This window comes from Colossoma macropomum, unplaced genomic scaffold (assembly GCF_904425465.1).
Source record: "Colossoma macropomum unplaced genomic scaffold, Colossoma_macropomum, whole genome shotgun sequence".
Classification (NCBI taxonomy): domain Eukaryota; kingdom Metazoa; phylum Chordata; class Actinopteri; order Characiformes; family Serrasalmidae; genus Colossoma; species Colossoma macropomum.
Window position 1 is genome coordinate 26793985 of NW_023494800.1, and position 15471 is coordinate 26809455.

Below are 15471 nucleotides of genomic sequence, written 5' to 3' on the forward strand. Positions count from 1 at the left end.
TAAACAGTGTTAGCGTTTGCTATATTATAGCTATGACAGGCAACAGATGATTTGAGCAAAGAGAGCATTTGTCGATCAGGTTAGACTAGCCAAGTTATGCAGAAAGTGTTCATTTACTTGCACACGTGTTGATCGCCAGCTTAAATGTCCAGCAGATGGAGAGTGAGACTGTGAAACTGAGGCACTACACATTTTTTAATGCTCAAAGCCTTGTGTTACAGTCATTTTACCTCAGGTAAGGGATATTTGCTAACTGGTTCGCCACTGAGACTCTGAAGACACTGAAGAGACTTTGTGAGGGGTGGTTTGTTTGGTTGATATGAGAGAATACTTGACTTGAAAAATCTCTCAATCAAATATGAACAACATTGTTCTTTATTTAGCGGTTGATAGAGTATTGGACCCTATGGCTAAAAACAGGTTAAACTAATTAAGAAAATATAAGCTTTAAAGAAAACTTAAAATTATTTGCAATATGCAGTAGTTGCTCCCAGATAAGAACCTAGAGACAGTTTATACGTGTTCTTCTAACAAAAGAAACAGGAGAGATATTCAGTTTTTCATGTATTCCCTAAATCAGTGGTTCCCAGCCCTGGTCCTGGCGTACCTCCTGCCCTGCAGGTTGTAGTGTTTTTCTGCTCCCAGCAAACCTGATTCAACTTATCAGCTAATTAACCCATTTATGCCCAAAGACTTCAAGTAGCACTATAAGGAAATTGGCCACAAAACCTTTCGGCAGGTCACTTTGTAGCACTGCCAATCCAACTGATATTTGAAAAATATAGTAAACTTTATATTTCCAACTTCTGATATTATTCAAAGTCAGAATTTTGGAAGAACAAGACAAATTCTTATTGACAACATTTTTTTCATAAATATCAAATATATTATTGTCATTTATCTTGTTCTGAATCAGGCAGTATCATTTTTTTATTCCCGCTCTCTGTCATTTTCATGCAAGAGACATTTTCCTATTATGTTTTTTAGTTTTTGATCCAATAAGGTTTACTTTTTTCGTAAATAATAAAAAAAAAGATTTTTCATGAAGTTATGAAATGGGCCAATATCTCAACAAATCACAGTGAAAGTTTTGAATAACACCTTTAAATACCACACACACACACACAAAACACACAAAGTGTGTGTGCTCTGTAAGAGAATCCAGTACATGTAAGTGGAAAGCCAGACAATTGAGTGTTTCTACTTTTTAGTCTTTCTTACCTTTACTTTTCAAACACACACATACACATGTGTATACATGCATGATCACACACACACACACACACACACAAGTTGTAGATATACATTCTGAACAGAACTTCTTTTCTTCATTCTTTCTATTTATATACAGAATTACCAGAAGGTACCCATACCTTGTATCTACATTCACTGTCCATTGTATTAGGTCCACCTACCTTATAGGTCCTTTATGTACAGCTACAGACTGTAGCCCACCTATTGCTGCACAGTTTATCTGCCCCAAACAACCCCATTTATAATTAGTCAGATTGAAGTTGTACCTTTTTGTAATTCTGTATATTAGTGATTACCAAACTACCATCCATTAAGGCAGAGCCTTGTACAGTGTTGTTTAAGAGAGACACAAAGGGCGATAAGTCACTAATGAGTCATTAAAATCAAGATTAGAGAACTTTTTCTGAAGTACTTTTTCTTTTTTGATCTAAGTGTATCTGATTTCAGCCTCAGACCTACAACACGAACAGTACGTGACTGACTTCCAATCCGCATGGAGCTTACATCATAGAACTTCTGGACCTGCTGAGGTAGACAGATTGTCTTTGATGTGCTGGAACACCTCCTGCTGAGAGTGGCTCCACATGCAAGAAATCTTTGAATTCGTATGCTGGCCCACTGGTACATGTCAGGAATGCACTTGAAGTGACCAGAAGTGCTTTGACTCATGGACTTTCTGTGGTAGTGAGATCTCATGGATTGCTCTTTGCTATTTACTTGGCCAAAAGCTAACAATCAGCCTGTCATGGTGGCCACACTGGTGGTTTGTGGTTTTGCTTAGTACACACTAGTGTGAAATATCATCATATAGTCATCAAAAGAGTGCAAAAACTGGTTTCTGGATAAGATTGGACATTCCTGCTTTACATCATGCAGATGCATAACCTAACACTCCAAATTGTTTGCGCCCTGGCCATGGATGATACACACTGGGAATCAGTATGATTGTTCTTTTAAGGTTAAGCTGCCTCGAAAGATCCCCAAGCAGTCTGACTGTGTGATATGTGATTGCTCTATTTCGATCTCAGGATGAACAGGTTGTCTAACATACACCAGCATAAATTTCAAGTTTGTCCATGCTGGTTTATGCTTCCCTGTGCTTGTTGACAAACAGTGACCTTGCTGGTAATGCTGGTGGACCAGCTAGCTATGACTGTTAAAGCTGATGGACCAGCAAACCTTTCCTGGTGATGTTTGTAGACCAGATACCTAGCAGAGCACAGTGGTAGATTAGTGAGGTCTTGGTGTCACTATTGCTTTTCAACCTATGTTAGAAACACAATGGTCAGATTATCCATAGTAAACTAATTGTAGCTTATGACAACTGTATTGGCAAGCATTTTGTGGCATGTTTTTTCTTGGGGATATTTTCAAATTTTCATATTTTCTTTACCATTTTTTTTTACCAATTATTGCTCTCCTTGCTAATTAGACAATGAGTTGAATCATGTGCGATAAACCAGAGTACTGGACTCTACAGTGCTGTAGCACTCATTTACTGAAGGCTGACACCCTTGAATTACTCCACCCTGTTTGTGAGTCAGGTGAATTGACAGTACACAAGCTGAAACCACAAACTGCTGGGCACACATTTCTCTAATTAGCTAACAGTGTTCATCTCACCCACCAGTAATTCTGCCTCACAAGAGCACGTAAAACCTTGGAACTCCGTCTTGCTCTATTTCCAGTCAACCAACTGAGAAGCAGTTGAACTTCTAAGGAGCAAATACTTTGTTCTGACTCTAAAAGCTGGAGACAGGGACAAATCAGCAGTTAAGTGCCCTTTGAGTGAAGTGTTCTTTTTAGTTGAGCATCTTTTGGAGGGGGAAATTGAGTGCATGCTCTTGATCAGAAGCCAATTATTTAAAATAAACCCAGTGGGGGTGTTATCAGTATTTGGACACCCTACCCTTGAAGGTATGGCATCTATCAGCAAGCCACAGGACCTCACATTTTTTTGTACATTTGTCTCTCAGATGATGGTGATGACAAGCAAAACATAGCTTGAGCAGGATTTGAACCTGTGATCTTAAGGTCTCAAAGACATCATATCTACCACTAAGCCTCCAGACCTTTTGATTGACAGCCTTTCCTTTGGACTCTTGACTTTGAGTTTCCTTTCATTCTACTTCTACTAATGTTTAGGATAAGTTTAAATCAGGATCGCATGAAGAAGACACCTAAGCACTTGTTCTTGATCAGAACACACCAATTTTGTGCAAGGTGGACTAACGGAAGAAGGTACTTCTAACTGTCTTTCAGCGAGCAACACACCCAATAAAGGGTTGTCTCAGGGTAAAACTTGATAGACATCTGGGAAAACCTTGTTTTATGAGGCTTTATGGGAAAACCTTGCTTTATGAGGATGTCACTGGTTGAAACTGGACCCTACCTTGGAGGCATGGCATGTATCAGCAAGTCTCGCAAATGTTGTGTTTGTAATTTTATTTTATTTTATTTTGTGAGCATTTTGGCTTTAGGTGGTGTTTCTACTCGTGTTTAGGAACATCTCAAAATCAGGATCTCTTGCAGGGACATGATTTAGCACCTGTACTTAATCAGAACATGCCACATGTCCAAGATGAACTATTTACCATTTGCATTAATGAGAATAGCTTAACTGGGATCTTATAGGTGACTTTCAACTTTAAAGGCAAAAAGTGTTTTATTAGTATGTGGCTTAGTTAGAAAACCCTTGCCTTACGTACAAGATGTTTCTGGTTAAAACTGGCCTAGCTTTAGCCTTACTTGTGAGGTAGTGGTATTGGAGAGGAAGGGAATTGAGGAAGAAATGAAGTAGAAGACATTTGTGAAAGAAGGAAACAATTTAGAGACGTGTTTTGACATATGTCTCTTGGATTTACAGATTCATAGTAGAGACATCTAAAGCACTTCTCGTGAGTCTCAGGGGCCTTGTGCATGGTTTCTCTTCGTTTCTGGACATTTGACTTTGAGATGCCCTGGTTGTGTTTCTACTTGTATTTAGAAGTATCTTAAAACTGGATAACTTACGGAAGACATGATAGAGCACTTGTTTTTGCACTATGTATGTCCAAAGTGGACTCTATACTCTTTACATTAAAGACATGAGCTTACCTGGAATACCTGGCCACAGGGCTTCACCATTCAAGGCTTTGAGATTCCCTGGTTGCGTTTCTACACAGAATCACTTGAAGAACTACAGATGCTACATAGGTTTTAACCAGGACCAGGAGAACAAAGCACATTACTTCAATTGTAAAATCTGTACACTGGCTTCCAGAATAGACTTCTAGTCTATAAATCACAGAGAGGTGTAGGCCCAGAATACATCTCTGATATGTTTAAAGAATATAAACAGAACAGGTCTCTAAAGAGGACTAATTCAGATTTAAACAGCTTGCTAAATAATATTAAATAATATGTACATGTAATGTTCTATATCCTTCTTCTGGTTATAATGAGGCATCAATAAGCCTTTAGGCTACAGTACAGTAAATTTTCCACTCTCGCTGCAGTGGGTTTCCTAGAGTGCTACATACCGCCTGAGGAAAATTCTCTGGCTTTTTACAGCTTAAGTGTTCTGATGCTGTTTACATCCTATTCTGACCCCACATTCTTTATGCTGACCTTACCATTTGCGTTCTGCAGCAGAAGTCGAGATTCATCAGACAAGGCAGTGTTTCGACTGTCCAGTTTTAGAGAGCTTGTGCCCACAGATTCCTGTTCTTGGCTAACAGGAGTGGAAACTGATGTGGTCTTCTGTTGTTGCAACCCATCCACCTTAAAGTTCAAAGTGTTGTGTGTTCAGAGATGCTTTTATGATCATTGTTGTTGAGATGTCTTCCATCATCATCAAGGTATTTCTGCTCACAGAACTGCCCCTTACTGGATGTTTTGCACCATTCTGTGTAAAGTATAGAGACTGTTGTACATGAAGATCCTAAGAGCTCAGCAGTTTTACCATTAGCAATGTACATGTTTCGGAATAGGTTATTTAACAGCAACACTCAATTCTAATTAGTATTTTCATGGGGCCTTTGGCTCATTGGCACCCCTGGGCAGCTGCGTACCTTTTCCTAGTGAGTGTGTATCTCTAGCTATATCAATCTGACAGGTCGAGTCACTGGGTTAGCTAAGTAGCTTAATTAGCTAAAGATAGCTCAAGTGTCTGTTGAGGTCTTGTGGTTGCATCAACCCAGATAGCAAGAGGATAGCAGGCCACTGTTGCCAAAGCTGGAGGCCCTTTGTTGACCTATTGGTGGCATACCGGCCTTTTGCTCGTCGGTTTCCGGATGGTCCACTATGTCTCTGCTATGAGAATTCTTCCCTCCGTTTAACAGTTCTGTGTTACATTATTGAGAGAGACTGAATTTGAGGGTAGCTGATATAAATACTTATCATAAAAGAAACTGAACAAAGCAATGCTAGCTCGCTAAGAGATGTTAATCTTACTGTGTCAGGTGAGTTTCTGTCTCTGTCTTTTGACTTTTGAAGACTCTTTGCCTGGAGCAGCTTGTTAGAATGGTGTACAGCTTCTCTAAGAGGTTCATCAGCTATAGGAGAACAGGGAAGCTCTAATGTTGTTTGTCTTAGTTTATTTTTTAAATAAAAAAGCTATATGCATTAAAAGTATACATGCATTTAAAACTGTCTGAGGAGATCAACACAGCGGTATGCTTGCTATCTGGGGAATGTCTCTCTTAGTGCTGTGCTTAGTGCACTAGTGCAACCTTTCAGCTTCCTAGCAAAATAATACTGTCTGATGTCAAGTGCTCAGAAGTTTTAAAACATCGACAGATTGACAGACATTTGTGCACACAGCAGAAATCAGCAGAAACATTTTGTAAAATCTAAGACTAGACCACATTCTAGTGTCCTAAAGTAATCTAGAATGTATCATGGAGTAATCTACACAGCAAATGTGAGTCAAATCTATGGCTACACTAAATTCTTTTTTTTTGTTTTGGGAGTAGTTGTAGATTAGTATTCAGGTCATCTCTCTCACCTCAAGCTATTGTTTCAATTAGCTTGCTAGCTAACAAACTTGTTACTCAGCTAGTCTCTTGTTGTTAAAAAATAATTAGCATTACATAGAGCATCTCAATAAGTCCATTTAAAGACAGCGTACTAAATATTGTCAACAAACTTAATACATCTGCATCTATAGCAAACCTGAACAATGCTCCAGGATGTAAATGGATCTAAATTTGTCAAGGACTTTGATTCTTTCAACGGCTGTCCCCAGCTCTATCTTTTTTGCTGTAAAACAAGATGCAAAGATGCAACTGCAAGAATGAGGATCTTACATTAGGCAGCCTGAGGTATCTCTTCACTAAAGGCACAATAGCAACAGCAATATTAGCTATTCTAAAAGCACTGAGCTGTTATTTAGCTGGAGTGCTGGAACTCACCAACTGGCTGTAGCATTTATTCTCCCATACATACTTCATCTCACCCCGTTCAGTACTTACCTGCTGTTCTTTGAAGCTTAAGCCCCAAGATCTTAAGAAGCAAATACCTAGTAGGGAAAGTTAACAATACAATTGACTGAGTCCTTGTGCCCTACAAGATAACTGCTTCACCCTCAGGCTAGCTTGCAGAATAACCTTTCCACGTTTGCTGCCTTCACAAAGGTCCTAAATAGAAGAGCTAATAAAATGGAAAAATAAAGCAATTAGAAATGTGATGGCAAATCTGGCAAAATTGAATAATGGTACAGTAACAAAAGCACCAAAGTCATATAGTCATTCTCCACTGTAGACATAGTATGAACATTCTCCTCTACATACTATCTCTACAAATACATGCTCACCATAGTAAATAGATGGAAACCAATTTGCATTGTATTTCAGTATTTGTCCAGATAAACTACCTTTGTCCACACTGTTGCCTGAACACCTTTTTTTGTCTTTTCCATTTGTTAGCGTATAGTTTTATTGTGGATAGCCTGAAACATTCTGAACAAAATTGCAGTGGATCATCTTTAGGTAGCCGTAGCCTAAAATACATTCATATTAGAGCATCTGTGCCACCCAAGTTTAACTTTCAGTGCGGTGTAAAACTTAATTTGGCTCCAGCAATTTTGACATATTCAAATGGCGCTGAATAATGCATGGACATGCCTTACTTTGGGAAGCCAAGTGAAAAACACTCAAAGTCTATTCGATTTAATGCAAGCACTGTTGACTGCCCCGCGGGAGGGAATGTCAACCACCAACCTTACCCACTCATCATTCTCTCATCCCTTGTTGCTGCAGTGACGAGCACTCAGAGCGCGCTCGGAGCCTGGATCCGAATGGAAATGGAGGAAGCGGAAAAGCAAACAACAATGATGGGGTCACTCTATGGAGCACTGCTATAATGCCTCATGCAAAGAGCAGACTCCTGTTACATCTCACCAAGAACAAATCAATAAAAGATGTCATCTAAAATCAGCACCATGTTGTTGCCCACCAGTGACAATCCTGCAAATATAATAATAACCCCTGAATAATGTAGATGATGATGGAGCTCCACAAAGTAGATGCCTGAATTTACAGCGAGGTGGGTCTTTTCATGCATTGTTCTTTCTTACAGATACCTAAAACCTGAGATACTGTCTATTTGTCCTCCTGTAATAGCTTAGTAAAATGACAAAAGTCATATCAGCACTTTTGAAAACAGACTTATTTAGCTCAGTTATTTGTGGGTGCCTCATGGTTAAATATTAGGGCCATGTTAAATGTGTAAGCTGTTTAATTTCATATTGTGCATATAAATGTACATAAGTCAATTAAAATAAACTTAAAATTATTATTAAGCATTTCATGACACAAACAACTATTTTAAATTAATTTAATTGTTTAGTTAGCAGAATATGCCGCCAGTAAAGTTATTCTAATTACCTAATCTAATTACCAGTTGTTGACTTGAAACTATAAATCATAAGCTGTTATTTTTCCTATAGGCCTAGTCTTAATTGTTCAAGCTTACAGCCTTCGTATTTTGGAAGGATCACCTAGGACCATGTGTAATATAAAGTGTTATTGAACTGTGTGTGTGTGGGGGGGTGCTCAGGGTTAAATGATAGGACCACATTAACTGTGCAAGCTATTTAAATTCATATTGTACATAAATACAAATATCAAATAAATACAAATGAATAGAAATTGTTATTTACTTTTAATATTCCTACTTACAATATGCTTCATTTAAAAATGTTATTACGTCAGTATTTTATAACAGTTTACCGATTTTCAGCATTTTATTTAGTGAACAGGATAGCTATACAAATGCCACCAGTAAAGTGACTCTAATTACCTACACTATTACCACTTGTTGCCTTGAAACTGTAAATCATAACCTGTTATTTTTCTATAAGCTTTGTCTTAGAGGTCTTGTATTTCGGCAGGATTAGGACCATATGTAATATAAAAAAAAGTGTCCATGTGAATCAAGACAAAACCCTGAGCTATGAATGAGACATTTTACATTCTGCTTTTGAAATATTCATGTGCTGAAATGTTATCTGCAGATTTAAAAGGGACTTGTCGTTATCCTAAAACTATCATAAAATGGACAGGGAATATCATGGTATTGCTGCCTTGTTACAACTCCTTTAATTTTTGCCAAGAGTGAAAAAGGTACGCAGTGTTAATCTCCATAATGAATAAGAAAATGCCAACAAGGTAATGGATGCCTGCCACATAGCTTTTGAATAATTGAGCGTCTGGGGGAACAGAAGAGGTGGACAGGATCAGGTGGTGCAGTTGTGTCACCGCACTGCATGTCTCTTCTTTCTGCAGCCGGCAGGATCGTGGCTTATATCGGCCAGACAAAGGAAAGGAATGGAAGAGACCGAGTGTTATTCTTATGGTTTTTAGAGGCAGTTTCCTTTTGAAGGGATGAGACATGAGAAACTTTTCAGAGAGAACTCATCTTGCACTAAATGAATTATAAATTATGAACAAGCATTTTTTCCAGCGCCTCTACCTGGGTTCACTGCTCTCCAGTTCACATATTCTCTCACTGTTCTATCCTTAATGGTATGATATGTACTGAGAAGAGTTTATGAATTTAATTTTGCAAAATTCAGTTACATTAACTTGTTTCCACCGCTTGCCTGAGCTGGTTACACAAGGGTAAGTGAGGCACTGTGAAAGCCCACAGCCAATCCTACGAAAGGTCAGTCAAGGCAGCACTACTGGTTCAAATCTCTCAACTTTTCTTGGAAGTTAATATGAGTGCTTTGTAACTGAAGGAGAAACCAAGTTTGCATCAACCGATGCCATGCAATGGAGAAACAACACAGTTACACACTTTTTGAATATGAATATTTTAACATTGCGCAAACGAGCTCCTCAAGCACAAGATGCCTTTGAACTGTGCAAACTTTATCCTTCAGAAATATTTTTCACAGCACACTTGAGCAATCACTTTTTGTAACTGGTTAAATATAATTTTATAAATGTAAACAATCTATTATGTAATGGGCTTCTGCTGTAGGGAGTAAGGTCAGTGAGCGATACAATGATAAAAATGTCATGTTGAATAGCTGCAGATTAATTTACTCATTTACAGAGAGAATGGAATTCTCAGGCATCAGGCAACGTACACTGTATGGCCAAAAGTATGTGGACGTCCCTCCTAATTATGGAGTTCAGGTGTTTCAGCCACAAACTGCTAACAGATATATAAAGTCAAGCACATAGCTATGCAATCTCCATTGACAAACATTAGCAGTAGAATGGTCGTACTGAAGAGCTCAGTGACTTTAAATGCGGCACTGTCATAGGATGCCACAAGTCAGTTCATGAAATTTCTGCCCTACTAGATCTGCCCTGGTCAACTGTAAGTGCTATTACTGTGAAATGGAAGCTTCTATGAGCAACAACAGCTCAGCAACGAAGCAGCATACCACACAAACTCACAGAGTGGGGCCACAAAGTGCTAAAGTGCATAGTACGTACAAATCGTTTATCCCTTGCATCACTTACTAATTTTCCAAACCGCCTCTGGAAGCAACATCAGCACAAGAACTGTCATCAGGAGCTTCATGAAATGGGTTTCCATGGCTGAGCAACTGGACACAAACCTAAGATCACTATGCGCAAAGCCAAGTTTTTCGCTGGAATGTCATAATTACATGTTTCCAACTTTGTGCCAACAGTTTGGAGAAGGTCCTTTCCTCTTCCAGCATGACTCTGCCCTTGTGTACAAAGCAAGGTCCATAAAGACATGATTTGACAAGTCTGGTGTGGAAAAACTCCATTGGCTTGCATAGAACTCTACCCAACTAAAAACCTTTCGGATGAATTGGAACGTTGATTGCGACCTTCTTGTCCAACATCAGTGTCTGACCTCACAAATGCTCTTTTGTCTGAAAGGGCACAAATTCCCACAGACACATGCCAAATTTTTGTGGAAAGCCTTCCTAGAAGAGACAAAGCTGTTATAGTCGCAAAGAGGAGCCAACTCTATATTAACGACCATGGTTTTGGAATGGATGTCCAACAAGCTCATATAGAGTGAAGGTCACATACTTTTGGCCATAGACTGGATTTGTAATGAATTTGTGTAATAGCTTCCTATGAGGCATCTTTTAGAAGCAAAGAAATGGTCTGGTGAAAAATCTAATTCATATAATTTCCCACTTACCTCTGATGTCATCAATCAGCCAAGACATGTATGGTGTCTAAATTTTGTCTAAAATTCTACTTTACTTGAGTGCTGGAGCTATGAGACTAATATTGCTAACACTACAAGTCAATAGTCACCCAAATCTCTTCTGTAAATACACCCCCAAAACTTTGGTCCGTCTGCTCAGACCACATCCAGGTCTTCATTAAGGTCACATAGACTTGTCAGTGTGGTTTAGGACACAGTATGATTTACTGTGAACTCAGCGTTTTGTTGATGTATTTAGAGACAAGATTGACTTTTGTGTTTGGACTAAAGGTGACTGTTGATCTTTAAAGTTTTAAAGTAAAATTTAGACACTGGGCCTGTCTTGGCTGAACGACTACATCTGGAATAAGTGGAAAACTGTACATCAGAGTTTTCACTGAACTATTCCCTTAAACACTTGGGACGTCTGGTTCCCATCACCTCCTCTGTAAAGAATTTTCAGTTGATAGGTTTCTCTAGAAAAAACACTCTGAATGACTTCATTTACATTTTAAGAATTGAATTATGCAGACATTTCATAAAGGAGTGGAATTCATCTTTATATTTTATATAAGTATACATTTTTATAGAAATATATATTTTATATATACTTCTTTATATCTTTATATTATGAATGAGTTTGAAAGTGCTTAGACTTGATTACTAAGAAAAAAAAGGCCAAATGAAATCAAAATATTGTCAAACCAAACATTACATAATTTGATTAGTTCATAATATGTTAATTGAATATCGCATAATAAGAAAATAAAGGTCCTGTGTAGGTTTATTTTTTGTTTATCAAGGTACAAACAATGTAAATATACCCTCAAAATGAACAACAATGGTCTTAAAAGTATTAACGGTACACTTCAATCACTTTTCCAGGGGAATGAATACATTTGTACATGTTCATTTAAAAGACAAAAATAAAATAAAAAGCCTGCAAACAAATACGGTACAATTATGTTCCCTAACTAAAGATGAACTATTGAGGTTACCACAGCTGTGACAAAGAAAACGATTGTTCTGTTAACTTACAAATAATAAAAAATCAAATAAAAATAATTACTTGTGACCAATGTCATTATTATTATTATTAGTAGTAGTAGTAGTTGTTGTTGTTGTCGTCAGAGGGGAAACCCTCTTCAGAGAAGACATAATGATTTCCAGGAACTAAAAATTTGTATTTGTTTATTTTTATAGAATCAGTAAAATCATACTTGTATTTAAACTCTGCAGATATTAAGGTATTTTTCTTATTTCATTGTTTTGGCTTGAAACAAAAAGGAAACGTCCAGCGGAAAATTGACCAGGAATTGTGTTTCTCACTGGTATCCAGGTGGATATAGCTAAACGAGCTCTCTCATTGGTTAGGACTTCAAGAACTGAGGAATCAACCAATCACGTTTTGATTTCCACTAGGCGGGACCAAATTCGTAAGAAGGAACGTCACTCTAGGCCTTCTGTAAGTGTTAGATACGTCACTGACTGCACAGGAAGAGCAGCCAAAGCAGCGGGTTGTTAGAAATAGAAAGCAGCTCCGCAGCTCTACAGCAGACCCCTCTACTGAAAGAGTCGCTATGAAACTGCTACAGAGTAAACTGCATGCTAAATGTCTGTCACAAACTTCAAGTAAAACACAATGTTTTTAGTGCCATTGAGCGTTTAATCTAGAACTGCCAAAAATGTTCAATGTTCAGTGTTAGCTTAGCTCTAACAAACATAGGAATCCATCATGTTATGCCAGCAGATGTTAGCATTATGGCAGCGGTGGGGTTTTTTCTCCTCATGTTTTTACAAAGTTTTGACATCAGCGGTCAAAATTGAAGGCCTAGCTCTAATAGTCACGGCTCACCACTGGTGGCGGTAGTAACAATAAAACTTTATAATAAATGATTGTGGGGACAATCAGGACTACACTCAAAAACATGAATAAGACTGAGTGTGTGTGTGTGTGTGTGTGGAATGAGTAAATAAGTAAAGGTAAACTAAAAGAGCTACAGGCCTTTTAGGTGAAGAGCGCATGCGCGCCGCTCGCCCACTTGCAGCTTGTAAGTTGAGAAGAGGAGCAGAAGGTGTGTGTGTGCGTGTGCGTGTGTGTTGAGGGGTGATATGAGGAGCAGCTACTCATGGAAAGAGCTCAGAGTGTGAGCGGAGAGCGGAGCGCGCGCCTCGCCTCCATGTCCGGGCAGCATGATGATGGCTATGAACGGCAAAGCGCACTTCAGCAGCGCGCTGGACAGCATGCGGCGCGTGTGCCTCAACAGCCCGCAGGTACGTGCGCCCGCTGCACTGACTAACGGTGCAGCTTCTCACTTTTCACACGCTTTTACAGCCCCCCCCCCCTTCATCTTCCACCCCTCCTCGTCCTCTCTCTCATCCACACGCCTGTTCGGGCACCGCTTTCATATTAATTTTTATGATCTGTGCTTTGAGGATCCTCATGTCTGTCTCTTTCTCTCTCTCTCTCTCTCTCTCTCTCTCTCTCTCTCTCTCTCTCTTTTGCTTTGGAGCATGTTTTCTAAACCCGCTCATGACACAATTCCCCGCTGACCCTCTCTCTCTCTCCCTCTCCCTCTTTCCCTCTCTCTCTCTCTCTCTCTCTCTCTCTTTCTCTCTCTCTCTCTCTCTCTCTCGCTCCAGGCCAATATATTCGCGGGTTTCGATGAGAGCATGCTGGCGGCCGCCGACCTCGCCTCGTCGTGCCACGCGGCTTTCAAGCCGGACGCGAGTCACCACGCCGCCGCCGCTGCCATGGCGACGCACGCGCACACGCACGCGCACGGGGTCGGGGGCCTCGGGCCTCCGCCTCCTCATCCACCGTCGTCGCTCGAAGCGGAGCTGCTGGAGCACCTGTCGTCAAGCCTGGTGGACGTGCACGCGCCCCTGCACGCTCACCACCACCACCACCTGCACGCACAGCTGCCCGCGCCTCCCACGCCCTTAGCGCCTCCTCCTCCGCCGACAGCCGCCGTGCACGTGGAGTCGGACCCTCGCGAGCTCGAGGCGTTCGCCGAGCGCTTCAAGCAGCGGCGCGTGAAGCTGGGCGTGACGCAGGCGGACGTGGGCGCGGCGCTGGCCAGCCTCAACATGCCGGGCGTGGGCGCGCTCAGCCAGAGCACCATCTGCCGCTTCGAGTCGCTCACGCTGTCGCACAACAACATGATCGCGTTGCGGCCCGTGCTGCAGGCCTGGCTCGACGAGGCCGAGGCCGAGCGCCGGCGCGCGAACGGCGCCAATGGGAGCGCGCCTCTGGGCGGCCTCGGGAGCGAGCGCAAGCGCAAGCGCACCTCCATCGCGGCGCCCGAGAAGCGCTCGCTCGAGGCTTACTTCGCCATCCAGCCGCGACCTTCCTCCGAAAAGATCGCCGCCATCGCCGAGAAGCTCGAGCTCAAGAAGAACGTGGTGCGCGTGTGGTTCTGCAACCAGAGGCAGAAGCAGAAGAGGATGAAGTACTCAGCGGCGCACTGACTTCGAGAAAAAATACAAGGACAGGGATCTAAAGCCCACCCATCAGGATCCATCAGAAGACCCCAGTTAAAGACTTGGTTTTGAACTGACCTCCTTCAGAAAATAAAAAGGGCAGTAAACCCACTTCCCTTCAAAGACATATCAGGATCCATCAAAGAACTTACTTCAACTCTTCGTCTTCAGTTATACCTTCATAAAACAACCTCTGTCTGTCAAAGTCCATCATTAAAGTACTGCGGAACACAACGACAGGGAAGTAGAACCCATCCATCATCAGGACTATCGGAAGACTTCAATTAACGACTTGGTTTTGAACTGACCTCCTTCAGAAAACAGTAAAACACACAAGGGATGTAAACCAACCTCCCATCATCAGCATCCAAAAGGCCCGAAACAACTTCTGTCCATCTTCACTCAATGGAGAAAAAACAAAACATTAAAAAATGAAATATTCAGGCGTATTGGCATAAAACACTTAGACAAGGACAGGGATCTAAACACATCAGGACTCCAACGACTTTTCCAACTACTCCGTGAGAAAAAAAGCCCCTGAAAACCCCACGGCAGGGATGTAAACCCACTTATCTTCATCAAGATCCACAAAGGACTCCGCTGTTTCGCTTTTAACCACACACACACAAAAAAAGTATCTGTATCTCTACCTTCACGCTGCGGAAAAATCAATACACCAAAATATGAAACATTCAGGAGCTCATTGGATCTGAACCTCACAGCTCTTCATCAGGACTCTGATTAAGGACTTTTTAAACTGTACCACTTCATTCCATCAGAAAAAAACAAAGATGGACAAAGGACTTAAAATAAAAACACTCAAGGTGGTTCTTCAAGGAACCACCTTGAACAACAATGGAACCATGAACATTTAAAGAATCATGTAAGCATGAAAATGATTCTTTGCATGATGAAATTGTTTTATATATATATATATATATATATATATATATATATATATGAAAAACTATTTAAGCACGCAGAATCACGATTCTTTGAGTGTTCGATGGTTCTACTGTCTATGCTAAAGAACCATTGGAGAACCATATTTTTAAGCGTCTACTTCTCTCCATCAGAATCCAATTTTTTATCCGTGTCTTCACTTTT

At 40.5% G+C, this 15471-nt stretch overlaps 1 protein-coding gene across 1 annotated transcript; it reads left to right on the forward strand.

Annotated features, from left to right (window-relative positions):
• Positions 1 to 13074: 13074 nt before the first annotated feature.
• Positions 13075 to 14352, forward strand: LOC118820583 (POU domain, class 4, transcription factor 3-like). The gene is made up of 2 exons (XM_036588942.1): positions 13075 to 13161; positions 13525 to 14352. Exons 1-2 carry the CDS (start codon positions 13075 to 13077, stop codon positions 14350 to 14352), a joined length of 915 nt encoding a protein of 304 aa, XP_036444835.1.
• The last annotated feature ends 1119 nt before the right edge of the window (positions 14353 to 15471 follow it).

Coding starts and splice junctions, on each gene's coding strand:
- LOC118820583 (XM_036588942.1), top strand. CDS start 13,075: ATGATGATGGCTATGAACGGCAAAGCGCACTTCAGCAGCGCGCTGGAC. Junction 13,162..13,524: donor TCAACAGCCCGCAGGTACGT/GCGCCCGCTGCA, acceptor CTCTCGCTCCAG/GCCAATATATTCGCGGGTTT.